The sequence below is a fragment of the Pristiophorus japonicus genome, chromosome 5 (genome assembly GCF_044704955.1).
Source record: "Pristiophorus japonicus isolate sPriJap1 chromosome 5, sPriJap1.hap1, whole genome shotgun sequence".
NCBI classification, from domain to species: Eukaryota; Metazoa; Chordata; class Chondrichthyes; family Pristiophoridae; genus Pristiophorus; species Pristiophorus japonicus.
In genome coordinates, this window is record NC_091981.1 from 82,221,935 (window position 1) to 82,242,541 (window position 20,607).

General features: G+C 45.3%; 1 protein-coding gene across 3 annotated transcripts in view; it reads right to left on the reverse strand.

Annotated features, from left to right (window-relative positions):
* Positions 1 to 15,973, reverse strand: part of LOC139264387 (lysophosphatidylcholine acyltransferase 1-like) — a 312,596-nt gene extending 296,623 nt beyond the window's left edge. The window contains exon 1 of one of the 3 annotated variants that reach the window (XM_070880756.1): positions 15,594 to 15,973. In XM_070880756.1, coding sequence (XP_070736857.1) covers positions 15,594 to 15,731 — 138 coding nt within the window. In that variant the 5' untranslated portion in view covers positions 15,732 to 15,973. The remainder of the gene's footprint in view (positions 1 to 15,593) is intronic. The other 2 variants (XM_070880758.1, XM_070880759.1) reach the window with 2 other exon arrangements.
* Between the last annotated feature and the right edge of the window lie 4,634 nt (positions 15,974 to 20,607).

Here is a 20,607-nt window from a genome sequence, read left to right on the forward strand (position 1 = left end):
ATAATTTGAACTAATATAAAAAGTCAGAATTTAATGAAAAAACATGACTTATCTAATTTAAACTAAGTGGCTTAAAATTAAGAATAGACTAGCACTTTTTAGCCTAAACTACATAGCCTGTGAGCATGGTCCTTCCCACTGAATGAGAGCGATCAGTAATATACGCTGGTATTACATACTGTTTCTACTGCATAGCCCAATAGCACAAGGGTTTATTGCTTGTCCTTCATACACAAGGTCAAGTTTCAGTTCATAGGAATTACACTCTTGACTATGGAGACAAACTTTTGCTGTGCTGGGTAGAGGGTTGAACTCTTTTTAAAATCGAGCAAAGATAGATAGAAAGAAAAGACAGACTTGGATTTATATGGCGCCTATCATGACCGCCGGACGTCTCAAAGCACTTTACAGCCAATGAAGTACTTTTTGGAGTGCAGTCACTGTTGCAATGTAAGAAACATTATGATACAGTATATCATATCATAATGATCACAAAATCAGGGCTGAGTAAGAAATAACTTCAATTTTGATGGTTTAAAAAAAAGTGCACTTCTGAAAATTGCTAGTTTAGAAAAAAATCTAAGTTCACAAATACAAATTATTTAATTTAACAATAGCTTTGACAACAGTTAAGAGATTCCAACATACATAGCTTGTAAGTCTTTTCTACAGCATGTTCTGACATGTCGTTTAATGTACATTGGACTGTGGAGCAGGAGATGCAGCATTAAAATAACTTGGGACCTCGGTCATAAATGAGCCATTTAGTTAAATTAACTCTGGAGGGAAAAAACTACTTTATGCAGATTTAAACAAGATGTGGGATCCAAGTCTTCAGACCTAAAACTTGAACCCGAATTGTTAAAATATAGCTGTTACTAGTTTTGTTAGAAGTAACTGATAATAATTGCAAATACCTTCATAGAACAGCACAGGAGGCCATTCAGCCATTTGTGTCTGCTCATACCCCTGCAATTTTTTCTCCAAGTATTTATCCAATTTCTTTTTGCAGGCTACTATTTGACTACGAATCCACCACACTATCAGGCAATGCATTCCAAATCCTAATCACTCGTTGCGTATAGAAGCTTTTTCTAATGTCGTCTCTGGTTCTTTTGCCAGTCACCTCTCGTTATTCACCTTTCAGCCACTGGAAACAGTTTCTCTTTATTTACTCTAAAATTATGAAGGGTTTAAATAAACACCTCTAACAATTCTCCTCTTTGCCTTCTCTGCTCCAAGGAGAACACCAGCTTCTCAAGTCTATCCACATAACTGTATTCTCTCATCCCTGGAACCATTCAAGTAAATCTGTTCTGTACCCTCTCCAAAGCCTTCACATTCTTCCTAATGCGTGGTGCCAAGAATTGGGCATAGTACTCCAGCTGGGGCTGAATTAGTGTTTTATACAGATTTAGCATAACTTCCCGGACCCGAGCCACTCATTTATTTTTCCACTTTGTCTTTCGGCCCCGCCACAAACTCCGTTCTCTAGCATCTGTTTGAGGCTGAACCACACTTTTCACAACCTTGGTGTCATTTTTGACTCTGAAATTAGCTTCCGACTACATATCTGCAGCATAATGAAGGCTGCCTATTTCCACCTCCGTAACATCAACCGTCACCGTCCTTGCCTCAGCTCACGCACTGCTGAAACCCTCATCCATGCCTTTGTTACCTCTAAACTTGACTATTCCAATGCACTCCTGGCTGGCCTCCCACATTCTACCCTACATAAACTTGAGGTCATCCAAACCTCAGCTGCCCGTGTCCTAACTCGCACCAAGTCTCGCTGACCCTACATTGGCTCCCAGTTAAGCAACGCTTCGATTTCAAAATTCTCATCCCAGTTTTCAAATCCCTCCATAGCCTTGCCCCTCCTTATCTCTGTAATCACTTCCAGCCATACCCGACATATCCTTCCCCCACCCGATATATCTGCACTCCTCTAATTCTGCCCTCTTGAGCATCCATTATAATCGCTCAACCATTGGTAGCCGTGCCTTCTGTTGCCGAGGCCCGAAGCTCTGGAATTCCCCCCCTAAACCTCTCTGGCTCTCTTTCCTCCTTCAAGACACTCCTTAAAACCTAACTCTTTGACCAAGCTCCTAATCTAATTTCCCCTTATGTGACTCGGTGTCAAAGTTTTGTCTTATAATACTCCTGTGAAGTGCCTTAGGAATTTTAACTGCATTAAAGGCGCTATATAAATACAAGTTGTTGCTGTACTCAAAGTCTCTACTTTTAATGCGCAGGATCCCATATGCTTTATTAACTGCTTTGGAAACCCGTCCTGCCACCTTCAAAGATTTGTGCACAAGCATCCCCCAGGTCTCTCTGTTCTTGCACCCCCTTTAAAATTTCATGTGCATGGTCTCATTCTTCTGACCAAATGGCATCACCTCACACTTGTGTTGAATTTCATCTGCCATGTGTCCACCCATTCTGCCAGCCTATGTCTTCCTGAAGTCTATTACTATCTTCCTCACTGCTGAGTACACTTCAAAGTTCGTATCATCTGCAAATTTTGAAATTATGCCCTGCACCGCCCCCAATTCCAAGTCATTAATGGATATCAAAAACAGCAGTGGTACTAGTACTGAACCTTGGAGAATGGCCCTGTATACCTCCCTTTGTCTGAAAAATAGCCTTTCACCATAGCACTATTTTCTACCCCTTAACCAATTTTGTATCCATGCTGCTACTGCCCCTTTTATCTCATGGGCTTCAATTTTGCTAACAAACCGAGTATGTGGTATTTTATCAAACGGCTTTTGAAAGTCCATATACACAACATCAACTGCACTGCCTGCATCCATGCTCACCAGAAGACTCAAGTCAAACATGATTTGCCCTCAACAAATCCATGCTGGCTCTCCCTTATTAATCCATGCTTGTCCAGGTGGCTGCTAATCTTCTCCCGGATTATTGTTTCTAAAAGCTTCTTCACCACAGATGTTAAAATTGACTAGCCTGTAACTGCCAGGCTTATCCTTCTCCCTCTTTTGAACAAGGGTGTAACATTTGGAATCCTCCAATCCCTTGGCTCCCATCCCTGTATCTAAGGAGGATGGAAGATTGTGGCCAGCATCTCTGCAACTTCTACTCTTACTTCCCTCGGGATGTTTCCATCCGTAATGGGTGACTTATCCACTTTAATTACCGCCAGCCTGTCTAGTACCTCCGTTTTATCTTTTTTATCTCATTCATTATCCCGACAACCTCCTCGTTTACCATAGCTTTGGCAAAGTCCTTTTCCTTGGTAAACATTAATGCAAAGTAATCATTTAGTACCTCAACCATACCTTCTGCCTCCACCAATAGTTCTGCATTTTGGTCCCTAATCAGCCCCCCGCTCCTCTGATAACTATTTCGCTGTCAATATCGAAGACCACCTCTGGATTCCCTTTCTGAAGTTATAGTGCATAGTTGCATTTGAATTAATCTAGCAGCACACAGTTCAACATGGAACAATCCATTTTTGGCTTCTACACTCAGCTTCAAGTGGACATGAACCCTAAGCACAAACGTGCCCTCAGATTTGGCAGTGTTAACCATATTATTCAGACTGGATGAGAAACAGAGAAGTCCACTACAATAGTAAAAGACGACTAAAATTATTTCTGCATACTGTCAGTCCATTACAATTATCCTTTCATTATCATTCTTACACCAACACAAAACCAAAGACAATGTGACTGCATTTAAAAAAAATCTTAAATGCAAAACATTCAGGAAGGATGGAATAAAAGGAAAAGGAGATGGGGTAGCATTGCTGGTTAAAGAGGAGATTAATGCAATAGTTAGGAAGGACATTAGCTTGGATGATGTGGAATCTATATAGGGAGAGCTGCAGAACACCAAAGGGCAAAAAACATTAGTGGGAGTTGTGTACAGACCTCCAAACAGTAGTAGTGATGTTGGGGAGGGCATCAAACAGGAAATTAGGGGTGCATGCAATAAAGGTGCAGCAGTTATAATGAGTGACTTTAATATGCACATAGATTGGGCTAACCAAACTGGAAGCAATACGGTAGAGGAGGATTTCCTAGAGTGCATAAGGGATGGTTTTCTAGACCAATATATCGAGGAACCAACTAGGGGGGAGGCCATCTTAGACTGGGTGTTGTGTAATGAGAGAGGACTAATTAGCAATCTCATTGTGCGAGGCCCCTTAGGGAAGCGTGACCATAATATGGTGGAATTCTGCATTAGGATGGAGAATGAAACAGTTAATTCAGAAACCATGGTCCAGAACTTAAAGAAGGGTAACTTTGAAGGTATGAGGCGTGAATTGGCTAGGATTGATTGGCGAATGATACTTAAGGGGGTGACTGTGGATGGGCAATGGCAGACATTTAGAGACCGCATGGATGAATTACAACAATTGTACATTCCTGTCTGGCGTAAAAATAAAAAAGGGAAGGTGGCTCAACCGTGGCTATCAAGGGAAATCAGGGATAGTATTAAAGCCAAGGAAGTGGCAAACAAATTGGCCAGAAACAGCAGCAAACCCAGGGACTGGGAGAAATTTAGAACTCAGCAGAGGAGAACAAAGGGTTTGATTAGGGCAGGGAAAATATAGAGTACGAGAAGAAGCTTGCAGGGAACATTAAGACGGATTGCAAAAGTTTCTATAGATATGTAAAGAGAAAAAGGTTAATAAAGACAAACGTAGGTCCCCTGCAGTCAGAATCAGGGGAAGTCATAACGGGGAACAAAGAAATGGCAGACCAATTGAACAAGTACTTTGGTTCGATATTCACTAAGGAGGACACAAACAACCTTCCGGATATAAAAGGGGTCAGAGGGTCTAGTGAGGAGGAGGAACTGAGGGAAATCCTTATTAGTCGGGAAATTGTATTGGGGAAATTGATGGGATTGAAGGCCGATAAATCCCCAGGGCCTGATGGACTGCATCCCAGAATACTTAAGGAGGTGGCCTTGGAAATAGCGGATGCATTGACAGTCATTTTCCAACATTCCATTGACTCTGGATCAGTTCCTATCGAGTGGAGGGTAGCCAATGTAACCCCACTTTTTAAAAAAGGAGGGAGAGAGAAAACAGGGAATTATAGACCGGTCAGCCTGACCTCAGTAGTGGGTAAAATGATTGAATCAATTATTAAGGATGTCATAGCAGCGCATTTGGAAAGAGGTGACATGATAGGTTCAAGTCAGCATGGATTTGTGAAAGGGAAATCATGCTTGACAAATCTTCTGGAATTTTTTGAGGATGTTTCCAGTAGAGTGGACAAGGGAGAACCAGTTGATGTGGTATATTTGGACTTTCAGAAGGCTTTCGACAAGGTCCCACACAAGAGATTAATGTGCAAAGTTAAAGCACATGGGATTGGGGGTAGTGTGCTGACGTGGATTGAGAACTGGTTGTCAGACAGGAAGCAAAGAGTAGGAGTAAATGGGTACTTTTCAGAATGGCAGGCAGTGACTAGTGGGGTACCGCAAGATTCTGTGCTGGGGCCCCAGCTGTTTAGACTTAATGATTTAGACGAGGGGATTAAATGTAGTATCTCCAAATTTGCAGATGACACTAAGTTGGGTGGCAGTGTGAGCTGCGAGGAGGATGCTATGAGGCTGCAGAGTGACTTGGATAGGTTAGGTGAGTGGGCAAATGCATGGCAGGATGAAGTATAATGTGGATAAATGTGAGGTTATCCACTTTGGTGGTAAAAACAGAGAGACAGACTATTATCTGAATGGTGACAGATTAGGAAAAGGGGAGGTGCAACGAGACTTGGGTGTCATGGTACGTCAGTCATTGAAGGTTGGCATGCAGGTACAGCAGGCGGTTAAGAAAGCAAATGGCATGTTGGCCTTCATAGCGAGGGGATTTGAGTACAGGAGCAGGGAGGTGTTGCTACAGTTGAACAGGGCCTTGGTGAGGCCACACCTGGAGTATTGTGTACAGTTTTGGTCTCCTAACTTGAGGAAGGACATTCTTGCTATTGAGTGAGTGCAGCGAAGGTTCACCAGACTGATTCCTGGGATGGCAGGACTGACCTATCAAGAAAGACTGGATCAACTGGGCTTGTATTCACTGGAGTTCAGAAGAATGAGAGGGGACCGCATAGAAACGTTTAAAATTCTGATGGGTTTAGACAGGTTAGATGCAGGAAGAATGTTCCCAATGTTGGGGAAGTCCAGAACCAGGGGTCACAGTCTAAGGATAAGGGGTAAGCCATTTAGGACCGAGATGAGGAGAAACTTCTTCACCCAGAGAGTGGTGAACCTGTGGAATTCTCTACCACAGAAAGTAGTTGAGGCCAATTCACTAAATATATTCAAAAAGGAGTTAGATGAAGTCTTTACTACTAGGGGGATCAAGGGGTATGGTGAGAAAGCAGGAATGGGGTACTGAAGTTGCATGTTCAGCCATGAACTCATTGAATGGCGGTGCGGGCTTGAAGGGCTGAATGGCCTACTCCTGCACCTATTTTCTATGTTTCTATGTAAAACAAAGCATCAAATTGGTACTGCATGAATAATGACAATGAATAAAAGTATATTCTGTAGAATATTAATGATGATACCACCCATAGCTACAAATCACAAGCTGGTTACAGAAGAAAGCCAAACAACCTGTTTGGTGCTTCCATCCCAAAATACCCTCAAATACCACCACTGCATCATTCAATAAGTACTTCGATGAATCCAAAGTTTTCATATCCAGTACTCTATCCAGAAGTCCATTCCACATATTGACCATTCAGAAGGGCTTCCTGATAAAAGGAAAATTTAGCTCTTCTATTAGTTTAAGCATGCATTGGATAGACACGTTGAGTGTCAAGTCTAGAAAGACTCACGTATCTTTCAACTTTATCATTAGCAGTTTCACCACCTTCACGGACTACCTAGGTTGTCCACTTTTCCTTCCTATATTCAGTACTGGGTACTTGCTCATATTAAATCACATCTGCCATTGGTACACTCATTTACATATCTTGCCCAATTTATTTTGCCAATGGCCGTTTGTGTCTGTATTTACAGTTCTGATACAAAATACCGAGCAGAGGATTTTCAAGGTACTAGCTAAAAGATATCCACTCCTTTTAGAACTTTCAAAATATTGTTAAGCCTACCTAGTTGATGATGCTGAGCATATACAGCAAAAGATAGCTGGCAAATGAATACAAAACAAAAACAGAATGATGTCAAACATTCAACAATCTCAATGGCATAACTGTTTATTTGTATATAAAATCGAACACTTATGGGGTAGAACTTCCCCAAAGCTTGCCAGTGCCCGATTGCCGTTCAAAAACTAAGATTGGGAAGATTATTGCCAGCGAAAACGTCCCGAAAAGAAGTTAAATTCCGCCCAACGTAAAATATGGGCCTTGCACCCCCAATCTGGGTGAAAAAGTGCAATTTCGGCAAGATTGGGCGTGCCTAAAGAAAATGGGCGATCTATAAAAATTTACCCCGAGGCTGAGAGTTGGAAAAAGAATAAAAATAATTTTTTGAAAAATGTGTCAAAAAAACATTCCCAACACACTTAAATTAAATCACGTCAACAGATTTTGAAAATAAATAGTAAAAAAACAGTTTTTTCTTGCAGACCTACTTACCTATCGCCTAGCTCTGCTGATCCTCGTGGGCGTTTAAAATTTTTTTTATATACTAACCTCATCATCATCATAGGCAGTCCCTTGGAATCGAGGAAGATTTGCTTCCACTGTTAAAATGAGTCCTTAGGTGGCTGAACAGTCCAATACGAGAGCCACAGTCCCTGTCACAGGTGGGACAGTTAGTCGTTGAGGGAAGGGGTGGGTGGGACAGCTTTGAGGCACGCTCTTTCCCGCTGCCTGCGCTTGATTTCTGCATGCTCTCGGCGATGAGACTCAAGGTGCTCAGCGCCCTTCCGGATGCACTGCTTCCACTTAAGGTGGTCTTTGGCCAGGGACTCCCAGGTGTCAGTGGGGATATTGCACTTTATCAGGGAGGCTTTGAGGATGTCCTTGTAACGTTTCCTCTGCCCACCTTTGGCTCGTTTGCCATGAAGGAGTTCAGAGTCGATCGCTTGCTTTGGGAGTCACATGTCTGACATGCAGACAATGTGGCCTGCCCAGAACCTACAGGTCCCCGGTCAGCCCAAGATCACGCCAGGGCAATCTGTGGACGTTGCATGCCGGCAGTCCAATGAGGTGTGCCTCAGCTGGGGAACTTTGCGCCGACCCGGTTCTCGCCCAAAACAGCCAATACCGCCGAGAAACCAGGTGGTGAAACAGTGCAAATTCTAGCCTGTAGACATTGTTATTTAAGGTGACTGGCTTTTGCTTATATCCACCATTTTGAAAACTTAAGCAGGGTGCTGCAGCTTAGTCAAAGAGCTTACAATACCAAAGCCAAGTTACTTTAAGTCTTTCCTGAGCTGCCTTATCTTTGGGCTGGATAAGCCAATGATGTTGTGGGCAGAGGAAACGTTACAAGGACACCCTCAAAGCCTCCCTGATAAACTGCAACATCCCCACTGACACCTGGGAGTCCCTGGCCAAAGACCGCCCTAAGTGGAGGAAGTGCATCAGGGAGGACGCTGAGCACCTCGAGTCTCATCGCCGAGAGCGCGCAGAAATCAAACGCAGGCAGCAGACAGAGCGTGTGGCAAGCCTGTCCCACCCTCCCTTACCCTCAACGACTATCTGTCCCACCTGTGACAGGGACTATGGCTCTTGTATTGGACTGTTCAGCCACCTAAGGACTCTTTTTAAGAGTGGAAGCAAGTCTTCCTCGATTCCGAGGGACTGCCTATGATGATGATGAAGCAGATGTTGTTAACCTTAAGGCCATATACAAAAGTTGTAATTCAATTTTATTCTCTGTTAAATTGCCAGTGTTTTTACGTGTTTTAATATTTGAGAACTATATAAAGTATGTGAGCATTTGAAGTATAGTGGCCAGTTTTGGACCCCACACAAGATACTAAACTGCTGGAGAAGATGGAGAGGAGGGTGACCAGAAAGATACCAAAGAGCTCAATAATAAGTGCAAGCTACAAGAGCTAGGGATATTTACTTTAGAGAAACATGAGGCTTAAAGTAGATATGAATGAGGTTTTCAAAGTAAAAAGGACTGGATAGTCTGGTTAGAAAGGTTATTTGAAATGGATATGCATAGTAGTATTAGAAATCATGCCTACAAAATCCATAGGCAATGGGCAAGATTAGATACCAGGAAGGGTTTCTTTTTGAAGAGAGTGTCATTGTCCTCCAGAACAAACTTCCAAGTCATGTGGTAAATAAAGAACCACTGCAGACTTTTAGGGCCCAAGTTTCCACATGATTTGCGCTTGATTTTTTAGGAGCAACTGGTGGAGAACGGACTATCTTAGAAAATCGCAATTCTCCACATTTTTTTTTCTGCAGTTCTAGTCAGGTAGAACAGTTCTACTTTGGAACAGAATTTTTTTCTTCAAAAGGGGGCGTGTCCGGCCACTGACGCCTGATTTCAAAGTTTCCACAGTGAAAACGTACTCCAAACTAACTTAGAATGGAGCAAGTGAAGATTTTTGTAGAACTGAAAAAACCTGTTCTGCACATTAAAAAATCAGGCGCAGGTTACAAATTAGGTGTCCAGAACGAGGTGGGGGGGAGGAGGGAAGTCATTAAATTCTACAATAAATCCTTATTTATACTTCTACAAATATTATTCAAATAAATCCAACCTGAATAAACATTTATAAGCAAAGAAAAGATTAAATAAACCATCTTCCTATCTGTGTGAAAGTGCTTCAGGCACGGAGAATGCTGCAGTCAACCTGAGGCGCCCGTTCTTCCCGCGGAAGGGGGGGGGGGGGGGGGGAGGCACCCGTTCTTTCCCACCGGGGGGGGGGGGGGGGGGAGGAGGGAGACAGTGAGAAGGCTGCAAGTGCTGATGGCAATGTGCTTTTATTTTTAAAAAATTAAACAGCTACAAAGAACTACAAAAATGGCCGAGTGCCAATGTTTTTTTCACACTGCGCGTGCGCGAACGCTCCAACGCGCACGCGCAGCGTTGCCGACAGGAAAAAAAACTAATTTAAATAGTACCCGCCCCCTCCCACTTACAAAATCGGCACGAGTGTAGGCTCCGCCCCCCTGGGCGCCGCGCCAGGCAGACATGGAGCTGCAGAACGCTCCAGAATCGCAATTTTTTTTTTTTAGGCGCGAAAAACGTGCGCCCAGCTCGGAGGGGCTCCCGTTTTTTATCGTGCGGAAACTTGGGCCCTTACAATGGAACTGACAAATTCTTAAGTAGTTACAGGGATCAAGTTGCTAATTAGTTGTGATTAGGACAAGTCACAGACAACATTCATTGTCTTGGAGTCAGACAGGAATTTTTCAGTTTTCCCTGAATTGTCAACTTTTTAAAATTCTCTCCCAAGATATAACATGGTTAGCAGGGGTGTGAATAGTGTACATCATAGGCGGTCCCTCGAATGAGGATGACGTGTTTCACAGATATTTCAATGAAGGACACGATATTCCAGTCCTGAACTCCAATTGAAAAGATGCCAGTGTGTGGATTTTTTTTTTTTTTTTTTAAAAACGTGTGGTGACGTTGCACACTAGCCAACACACGGGCTTGACAGAGCTAGGCCTTTATCCAGTGCCAAGGGTAAACCAGGACGACTGGAGACCTGCTCTGCTGCATGGACCTCACGCGCACACATATTGCAGTGTGGGCAGGCCCGTGCTGCCCCTGGGTCCTTGGCTCTTCTGGGCCCCATACCTTCATTTGCCGCGATCTCTCGCTGCTCCTGGGCCCCGCCGATGTTCCCGTCCACGCTCCAAACGGTGACCTGGGTTTTGATTACGTCACCCAGTCGCACACCTCAAAAATCGGTGCACACTTGGAGCAGCTCACGCTGGAAGCTTCAGTTCTTTTATAGCCTGACCTACGGAGGTGTGCTCTCGCAGGTCGCGGGGGGGGGGCGCCCACAATGTTCCAGGCCCGCCACTCCAGCTCTTTTCGAGATTACACTGTTGACTGAATATTTGATATAACTGTTGGTGCTTTCTCACCTTTATTTTCATATGTAAAACCCATTTAAAGCTTGTTCTGGCAGCATAAAATTGGCCCTAATTCATCACAAACTGGAAAACTCATCTAGAGAAACCAAAAGGGTGATCTGTGCAGTATCTGCTGTTCTTTCAAGTTTGGAGTTAAGCCACATTTGTTGGGCAGCATGGAGGGAACTTTGCTCTGCAACTGGCCCATACAACACCTAACTGAGCAATGACTAATGTGACGAGTGGGTGATAAAATTAACCCCATTCTCAGTTATAGCATACCTTACATTGATAAGCAAATAGATTTACTGTAGAGATAATTCCTCCCCACCCCTAATCAATTTAAGTCATCCCTCTCACCAAATGCCAGCAGCCCAATGTGAAAGCAAAGAGTTGTGTGTAGTCCAGATGGATGATGTTTTTTCTGTATAAAAGTAAGTGTATAATGACTAGATATGAAACAGAATTTATAATTTTACAATACAACCATAAATTTTCTATCCTTTTGGGATGGGAGAAGCTTCACAGTACACTGTGTGCACGCATCATTGTTTGTTATATATGTAAACCTGTAAATATCTTGTTTAACCACCAGAGGGCTCATCCCCTGGAGTCCCAAGGGATCCCACAATCACATTACTTTGAGTTCACAGTATCTGGGCAGATTATTTATGCAAGACATAATAATTGGTGACGAGATACAGATAATGAACCCCACCGCAACAATGCAGAGAACCGTGGGCATCCTGGAGAAATTTTCAGAGGGAGATGATTGGCAAACCTTCGTGGAGCGACTCGACCAATACATCGTGGCCAATGAGCTGGAAGGAGAAGCGAACGCTGCCAAACGGAGGGCGATCCTCCTCACCGTTTGCGGGGCACCAACGTATGGCCTCATGAAAAATCTGCTCGCTCCAGCGAAACCCACAGAGAAATCGTATGATGATTTGTGCACACTGGTCCAGGAGCATCTAAATCCGAAAGAAAACATTCTAATCTCGAGGTACCGGTTCGATACATACAAGAGGTCTGAAGGCCAGGAAGTGGCGAGCTACGTCGCCGAGCTAAGGCACCTTGCAGGACATTGCGAATTTGAAGGACACTTGGATCACATGCTCAGAGATTTATTTGTACTTGGCATTGGCCATGAAATAATACTTCGCAAACTTTTGACGGTAGAGACCCCAACTTTGAGTAAAGCCATAGCGATAGCCCAGGCGTTCATCACCACCAGTGACAATACCAAACAAATCTCTCAGCACACGAGTGCTGCTGCAAGTACTGTGAACAAAGCAAGGTTGTTTTCGAATCCTAACGTACAAGGCAGGACTCGCATGCCTGCAGCTGCACGTCCACAGATGTCTCAGAGTCCACCATCAAGGGTGGTAAATGCAAGGCCATTAACAACTTGTTGGCGCTACAGAGGTGATCATCGCTTCCATTCATGCCACTTCAAAAGGATACGTTTGCAAGGGCTGTGGAACAATGGGACACCAACGTATGTGGAGGCTAGCTGCAAACCCTGCTAATCCTGCAAACTACCATGTTGCAGAGGAGGACAGATCCACGGTGGATGATGATGAACCAGAGCCTCAGACTGAAGAGGCAGAGGTATATGGGGTGCACACATTTACCACAAAGTGTCCCCCGATAATGCTGACGGTTGAATTAAATGGACTCCCGGTGTCAACGGAGCTGGACACAGGCACGAGCCAGTCCATAATGAGCAAAAATACAGTCCACAGATTTAGTTATGGTAATGGAAACATGCGAGAGTGAGCAATCACCTGTTACCACCCGACAGATTAGAACCTGGACGAGCCAGGACCCCTTTGTAAAAAAATTGTGCGCTCCACGGGAATTGGTCTAGTGTCCCGTTAGAGATGCAGGATGAAATAAAGCCGTACCAGCGGCGCAGAGATGAAATGTCCATACAGGCAGACTGCCTCCTATGGGGTAATCGGCTAGTGGTGCCAAAAAAAGGGCAGGGACACTTTCATTCGTGACCTCCACAGTACCCACCCAGGCATTGTAATGATGAAAGCGATAGCCAGATCCAACGTGTGGTGGCCCGGTATCGATGCAGACTTAGAGTCCTGCGTGCACAAATGTAACATGTTCTCAGTTAAGCAATGAACCCAGGAAGACGCCACTAAGTTTATGGACCTGGCCCTCCAAACCGTGGTCCAGGGTCCATGTCGACTACGCAGGCCCATTCTTGGGAAAAATGTTCCTTGTGGTTGTAGATGTGTACTCCAAATGGATTGAATGCAAGATAATGTCAGCAAGCACATCCGCTGCCACCATTGAAAGCCTGCGGGCCATGTTTGCCACGCACGGCCTGTCTGATGTCCTTGAGTGACAATGGGCCGTGCTTCACCAGTGTCGAGTTCAAAGAGTTCATGACCGCAATGGGATCAAACATGTCATTTCTGCCCCCTTCAAACCAGCATCCAATGGTCAGACAGAGCGAGCAGTGCAAACAATCAAGCAGAGCTTGAAGAGGGTACCTGAAGGCTCACTGCAGACTTGCCTATCCAGAGTCCTGCTTAGTTACCACACAAGACCCCACTCGCTCACTGGGGTTCCCCCCGCTGAACTGCTCATGAAAAGGACACTTAAGACAAAGCTCCCGTTAGTCCACCCTGATTTAGACGAACAGGTAGAGAGCAGGCGGCTTCAACAGAATACATATGATCACGCAAATGTGTCACACGAAATTGAGATTAATGATCCTGTATTTAAGTTAAACTATGGATAAGGTCCCAAGTGGTTTCCCGGCATTGTCGTGGCCAAAGAGGGGAGTAGTGTGTTTCAGGTCAAACTTTCAAATGGACTCATCTGCAGGAAACACTTGGACCAAAACAAACTCAGATTCACGGGCTAGCCAGAACAACTCACAATAGACTCTACCTTTTTCGACACTCCAACACATACACACCGACCCAGCGGTTGACCACAAAGCAGAACCCATCACCTGCAACAGCCCAGCAAGGCCAGCTGCACAGCAGCCCAGCGAGGGCCCAACAAACGACTCACAAAAACCCAGCATTTGCACCGAGACGATCAACGAGGGAAAGGAAGGGCCCAGATCGACACATTGTAGTTACACTATTGACTTTTGGGGGCGGGCAGGGAGGAGTGCTGTTATATATGTAAACCTGTAAATACCTTGTTGAACCACCAGAGGGCTCATCCCCTGGAGTCCCAAGGGATCCCACAATCCCTTGGGAGCACCTGTACATAAGGAGGCCTCAAAGGCTGGAGGCTTGTAAATGTTTTACCAAACAATATGCTTGTTATGCAAAGCTTCATTTCATCACTTCATTTTTCCCCCACGCTATTACATTGTACAATAATCATTCAATCACTCACCACCAAGTCTGCAAGTTTGTTCTGAAGCACCAGTTGCAATTCCCTAGGGCCTACAGAAACACCGCACACTAAGAGTTGAATCAGCAAGAACATATTGGCAGTCAAATGGCATTCAGTGAAAATGTTACCCTTTGCTAAATAATATTTCTCCTATTAGTTGTATAAACTATTTGTCTCACAAACACCTTAACTGCTCACTCATGCAAACACTGATTAATGATGCTGTCCACTACAGCTTAGCTTTCTGCGACACAACATATGTGGGGCTAGGAAAGTCCATCTATAGATACCCTATTGCTTGTATTCCACCGATAAGCGCAGTACAAGTACCACGAACGATAATCATAATCTAATTCCGCCGATTATCAGAACCTCAAAAAGTAAATCCTTTGCAATCGATTACAATGTCGGAAAGAAACCCTCCGCGCACATCAAATTGAAAATAGTGAATACAATTTAAAATGTAGTATTTTCAAATTTAGTGGAGCACATTCGCAAATGGCGCCGCTATGATCTGGTGCTAGAGAACAGGAAGCTAAAGTGTGTGCAGTGGTTTCCCAGAGGTACGGTATCACAGCTGGCAGCTTCCTTAAGGAAATAAGCAGTAAGCCTGAAGCACCACAAGACACGTAACGGATGTACCACAACTGCGTTTAATTTTCTGCTCAAGCTTTGCAAGTCCGTGGTATTTACAGTAAAATATAGCACGATTAAATCCTGTCTAGTTATTACACAGCCTTGTTACCTTAGCAGACGAAAACAAAACAGAATTGCAAACCATGCCAGAAATCTCTCCCATGCCACAAAATATATAGTGAAAATAGAAGATGCAAATCAAAATAAAAGGCCAATAAAAATATTTGAATAAAAATTACAACTCTGTGCGTCTGCAATGGATCCACTGCGTTTGCAGCAACTGTGGAACCAAATTGTGAGGTTGAATTAACGCCGGCAATGAGAGAAGGGAGTTGCTTCCAATCACTTGTAGATCTATTTCATCTCAATGCTGGCATTGTCACACTGCCGAGGCCTAAACTACGGTTATCAGGCTAAAGCGAGAGTAAGACAGAGAGCAAAATCAGACAGCGACAAACCGGCATCTGCAGCGGCGGCGGCACAAGGTGCAGATCGGGGAGCAGCACACATCAGGCGCGAGTGTGGGTGGGTGCGGAGCGCACGGCCCCGCCGCTCCAGCCCCACTCGTCTTACCTTGGCTTTCAGGAGCGTCGAGAAGCGGATGTCATGTACAAAGGGATTCCTGACCGGCGGCGGCCGAGCCCGCTCCTCCTCATCACCCCCAGCGCCGCCTCCTTCCGCTGAACTGTGTCTTCTCCTCGGCATCCTCATTTTCTGCTGCCAACGCCACTCGGGATGGATGCAAGAGGGCGCCGTGCGGGAGTCGCGTATGCCTGCCTGTCTGTCTGGGGCCAGGCCGTGTCGCAGAAGCTCGCTCTCCCTCCCTCCCAGCAACGCCTCCCGGCTTCGCGCACGCGCCCAGTTCGGTGGCGAGTGTCTTCGCTGGCGAGCGCACAAGCACGTCACAGCTGCAGCACACCCAAAGCAACTTCTCCGCTGTTGACGTTTAAAGCTGGCACAGGACGTTAATGTCGCTTCCAACGGAAGATGCATCAGATGAAATACAACAGAAAGAGGGAAAAAAAAATGCACGTCATTGCGAGATCCTCTCCAGTCCCAGAGCCACTCCTATTGGTCCTTCTCTTCTTTGGCAGTCCCCCCCCCCCCCGGAGTCGAGGATGACTTGCTTCCACACTAATATGAGTTCCCAGATGATTGATGAGTCCAATGCGGGACCTACAGTCTCTGTCACAGGTGGGGCAGATGGTGGTTGGAGGGACAGGTGTGCTCCTTCCGCTGTTTGCACTTGGCTTCCACTTGCTACCGGCAAAGAGACTCGAGGTGTTTGGCGCATTCCTGGATGCTTCTCCTCTGTTTTGAGCGGTCTTGGGCCAGGGATTCTCAGGTGTCGGTGGGGATGTTGCACTTTTTCAAGGAGGCTTTGAGGGTGTCCTTGAAGCGTTTCCTCTGTCCACGTGGGGCTCGCTTGCTGCATCAGAGTCCTGAGTAGAGCGCTTGTTTTAGGAGTCTAGTATCGGGCATGCGGACTGTTATGTATGCAAACCTCATCAATAAGTAAGACTTGCCACCAGGGGGCACACCTGTGGGAGACCTAAGAGTCACCTGTGCACCCTGGGCAAGCAGGTATAAAAGGCAATCCACCATGCTACTTCCTCACTTTGGAGTTACATTAACGAGACCAAGGTCACAATGGTTTGAGCTTACAACACAGTCTTGTGGAGTTATTCTGAACTTAACACGGACAATGTGGCCTGTCCATCGAAGCTGATCAAGCGTGGTCAATGCTTCAATGCTGGGGATGTTGGCCTGAGCTTGAACACTGACGTTGGTGTGCCTATCCTGCCAATGAATTTGCAGGATCTTGCAGTGGCAGCATTGGTGGTACTTCTCCAGTGCTTTGAGGTGACTGCTGTACTTAGTCCATGTCTCTGAAGCATATAGGAGGGCGGGTATCGTTACTGCTATGTAGACCATGAGCTTGGTGCCAGATTTGAGGTCCTGGTCTTCAAACCCTCTTCCTCAGGCCACCGAAGGCTGCACTGGCGCTCTGAAGGCAGTGTTGGTCTTTGTCATTGGCGTTGCCCTTGTTGACAGTAGGCTCCCAAGGTATGGAAAATGGTCAGCACCGCACCGACTTTGACTGACCTATGAATCTGTCTTCACTAAAGAAGAAGATGCTGCCAATATCACAGTAAAGGAGAAGGAGGTAGATACATATAGATAAAGAGAAGGAACCTAAAAGGTTGGCAGTGCTCAAAGTAGAAATATCACCTGGTCCGGATGGGATGCATAGGTTGCTGAGAGAAGTAAGAGTGGAAATTGTGGAGGCACAGGCCATGATTTTCCAATACTCCTTAAATATGGGAAGGATGCCAGAGGACTGAAGGATTGCAAATGATACATCTCTGTTTAAAAAAAGAGGAGTGGAATAAACCCGGCAACTACAAGCCAGTCAGCCCAATGCAGTGGTGGGAAATGGTGGAGAGAATAATCCAACACAAAGTTATTTCTCACTTGGAAAAATATGGGTTAATAATGACAGCCAGCACAGATAAGGTGGAGGATTGATGAAGATAGTGCAATTAATGTGTATATGGACTTACTAATTGCATTTGAAACAGTATTTTGGATCTTTCTAATCCTTCAACTTTTAGTTCTGATGAAGGATCTATACCTGAAATGTTGGCCTTGGAATCCATTAAAAATGATGCACACTTACCTGAACCTGCTGCACCCCGGTCCTGAGGCCTCCACTGACTGCACATCGGAGCGCATACATGTCAGGACGTCTGCAGGGCTGGAGCTGCAGTCACATGGCTCTAGGCAGCCAATCCAGGTAAAGTATTTTCTCATTCATAATAATGGATACTCAGTAAGTTGGAGTTCCCATTATTATGATTGAGAAACCCGCCCAAACACCCAAAACACTGAAAAAAAAGGAAAAATACACCACATATTTTTATTAATTTAAATTAGTTATTTATGTATTATAAAAAATATATATTTTTTCGTTTTTTTTTAAAGTTTTTTTTAATTATGGTTTAAAATAAAATTACCGTAGTAGGGAGGATTTTTAAACAATAAAATGTGTTTTTTTTAATTTTATTTTATTATGTTTTTGTGTATTTTAAAACTCCTACGCCTGTAAAAGTAGGCTATGTGCCTGCTTTTATCAGTCGCAAGAGTTTTCAGGATATCTACTGGGCAAGATATGGGTAAATACCGCAATCTTGCCCATGTGAATGTTCTGGCTGCCGAGATCTGGAAGATCTGTCAAGCTGCAGCTTGCCTGATCGGAAAAGCCGGTTTTCAGCGCGTGCGCATTGTGCGCTGAAAACCTGCTTTTGTGATGCCTTCCCGGGTCTGTACACACTCCGAACCGACCCGGGAGGCCGGAATTTCTGGGCCCTTAACTTTTTTTTGTTCTTTTTACAGTTATTGATGGACCTTTAATGTATTTCTTTCTTTAATTTTGGATTTTCAGCAGTTACAGGGTAGAAATTTGGGAAATAGCGCTTTGACATTTTTTTGGTCGGTATTTGAAGATTTAGATTTTTTTACCACCGGAATACAGCTATGATGGAAGGCCGCAAGATTCACCAAACAGTGACCAGCGATAGCGGTAGAATCCGGTCTTGCACGATGGAATTTGTGCGCCAGAGCCGAATTCAGCAATCTGAAAAAAAAAATGGACCTTCTGCGCATTGCATTTTTTTTTGTCGCTGATTGTTTTTGCAGATTTTTTCCCCGCGATTCTGGTCAGGTGTGAGGGTGTGCTCACTCATGCGCAGTACACCCAGCTCTCAATCAGCCATTTTTCAGAGACAGGAGAACATGCAGCACGTCGATCATAGCAGGCAGAGGGCCAAAAAAATTTAGTTGTGATGCGAATGAGGCACTTATAACAGCGATTGAGCTTAGATGGAGGGAGTTTAACAGGAGGGCTCGAGGTAACCCACCCCATCCATTGTAAAGAGATTTTGGACCACTGTTGCCGAGGAAGTGTCCTGAGTGGATGACATTCCCAGGGACTACCAACAATGAAGGAAGAGATGAAATGACCATTGCAGGGTTGTCAAAGTAAGTAATATTTTTATTCATGCACTCCTTGATTACTTAAATTGTACATCTGACACATGTTGCTGTAGGTAGGCTTAGTGTTGCACCTTACTTGCCATGAATGATCATTACACATTATTAAGACTGCTTTTTGACATCTTAAAAGATGTTTCTGCACATCGATATCTTCCTCATGAACCACATGCAACTAGCAGGGCTATTAAACAGATGGCTGTATTAAATGCACACAGTATGGTATCAGTGCTTTGATGGCTATCTGTGTGTGCCACAAGAGCAGAAGGGCACTATGGTAACCATTCATATTGTAACTTTTGCAGGAAAAGCTGTCACACAATCGTCGCGAGCAGTGGCAGCCAATTCGCATCCCTTGACAGACCTGGAGGAATGCGTGGCAGGCTTAATTGGTGCCCACAGGAGATCAACTACCCATGCGGGTGCTGAGCCCATGGTCGGAACTGAGGGAAAGTCCTGCAAAATCCCCGGGGCTGAGTTGGGGTCATGTCATGTAGTGTCTGTGGACTCGGGTTCAGGTAATGTGATGCAGTGTCTGTGAACTCAGGTTCGGGTAATGTCATGCAGTGTCTCTCACCAACATATAATGCAGTAGTGGTGGTCCTTCAAATAAGCCTGCACTATGTCACCTTACTCATGTCACCCTGCCCCGTCCCCTGCTGCTAACCACTCATCTGTTGTTTTCTATTTTGCAGATGAGGATTCTGAGGCACCACATCGTCCTATGCAAGCCTCCACCTCAGCCCATCGTATGTGGGTTGAAGAGGAAGATGATGGGTGCACTGAGGACCCTCTATGGAAGGAAAAACATCCCCAAGTTGTTGCAGGGGGGTGGTGTTAGTTGGGGTGGAGGGGATGGAGGAGATCCTGGGAGTGGAGGGGATGCTGGGGTGTTGTTGGTGGGGGTACTGGGGCTGGAGGGGGAGAAGGGGGCGATCAAGTCAGCACGTCTTTTCGCTGCGTCCACAAGTTCCTCAGAGGAAGCCATATTTACAGGCTTTGTCCCATCCGAGGCAGTGGGTCAAAATCATGTGCAGCAACGCACTCCCAGGGTTGAACCCCGTATGCCGTCTCTGCAGAGATTGAGTCAGCAAAGCCGGTCTGCTGAAAAACAGGCAGACACACACCTGGATATGATGGGACTGTCAAGGGAGAGCGTCGAACTCGGTTGAGAGCTCCTCCAGACCCTGGGTGGCATTTCCTGCAACATCGCCGCACAATCTGCGGACATGTCGCAGATTGCAGGGGCGATCCGGGACAACACCAAGGCTGTCAATGCCCTGCGGCAATTGATGGTCTCGCCTTTTGCACTGTAGTCCACAATGTCATACCACCCAGAACATCGTGGCCCCCGACCTGCGAGAGAACAGCTCCGCAGGTCGGCAAGTAAAAGAGCTGGAGCGGCATACCACTGCATCCTCCAGCGCGAGCTGCTCCAAGAATTATGAGATGGGCGACTGGGTGATGTCATCAAAACCCTGGTCGCCGTTTTGGAGCGTGAGCAGGAACATCGGCAGGGCCCATGTACAGAGGA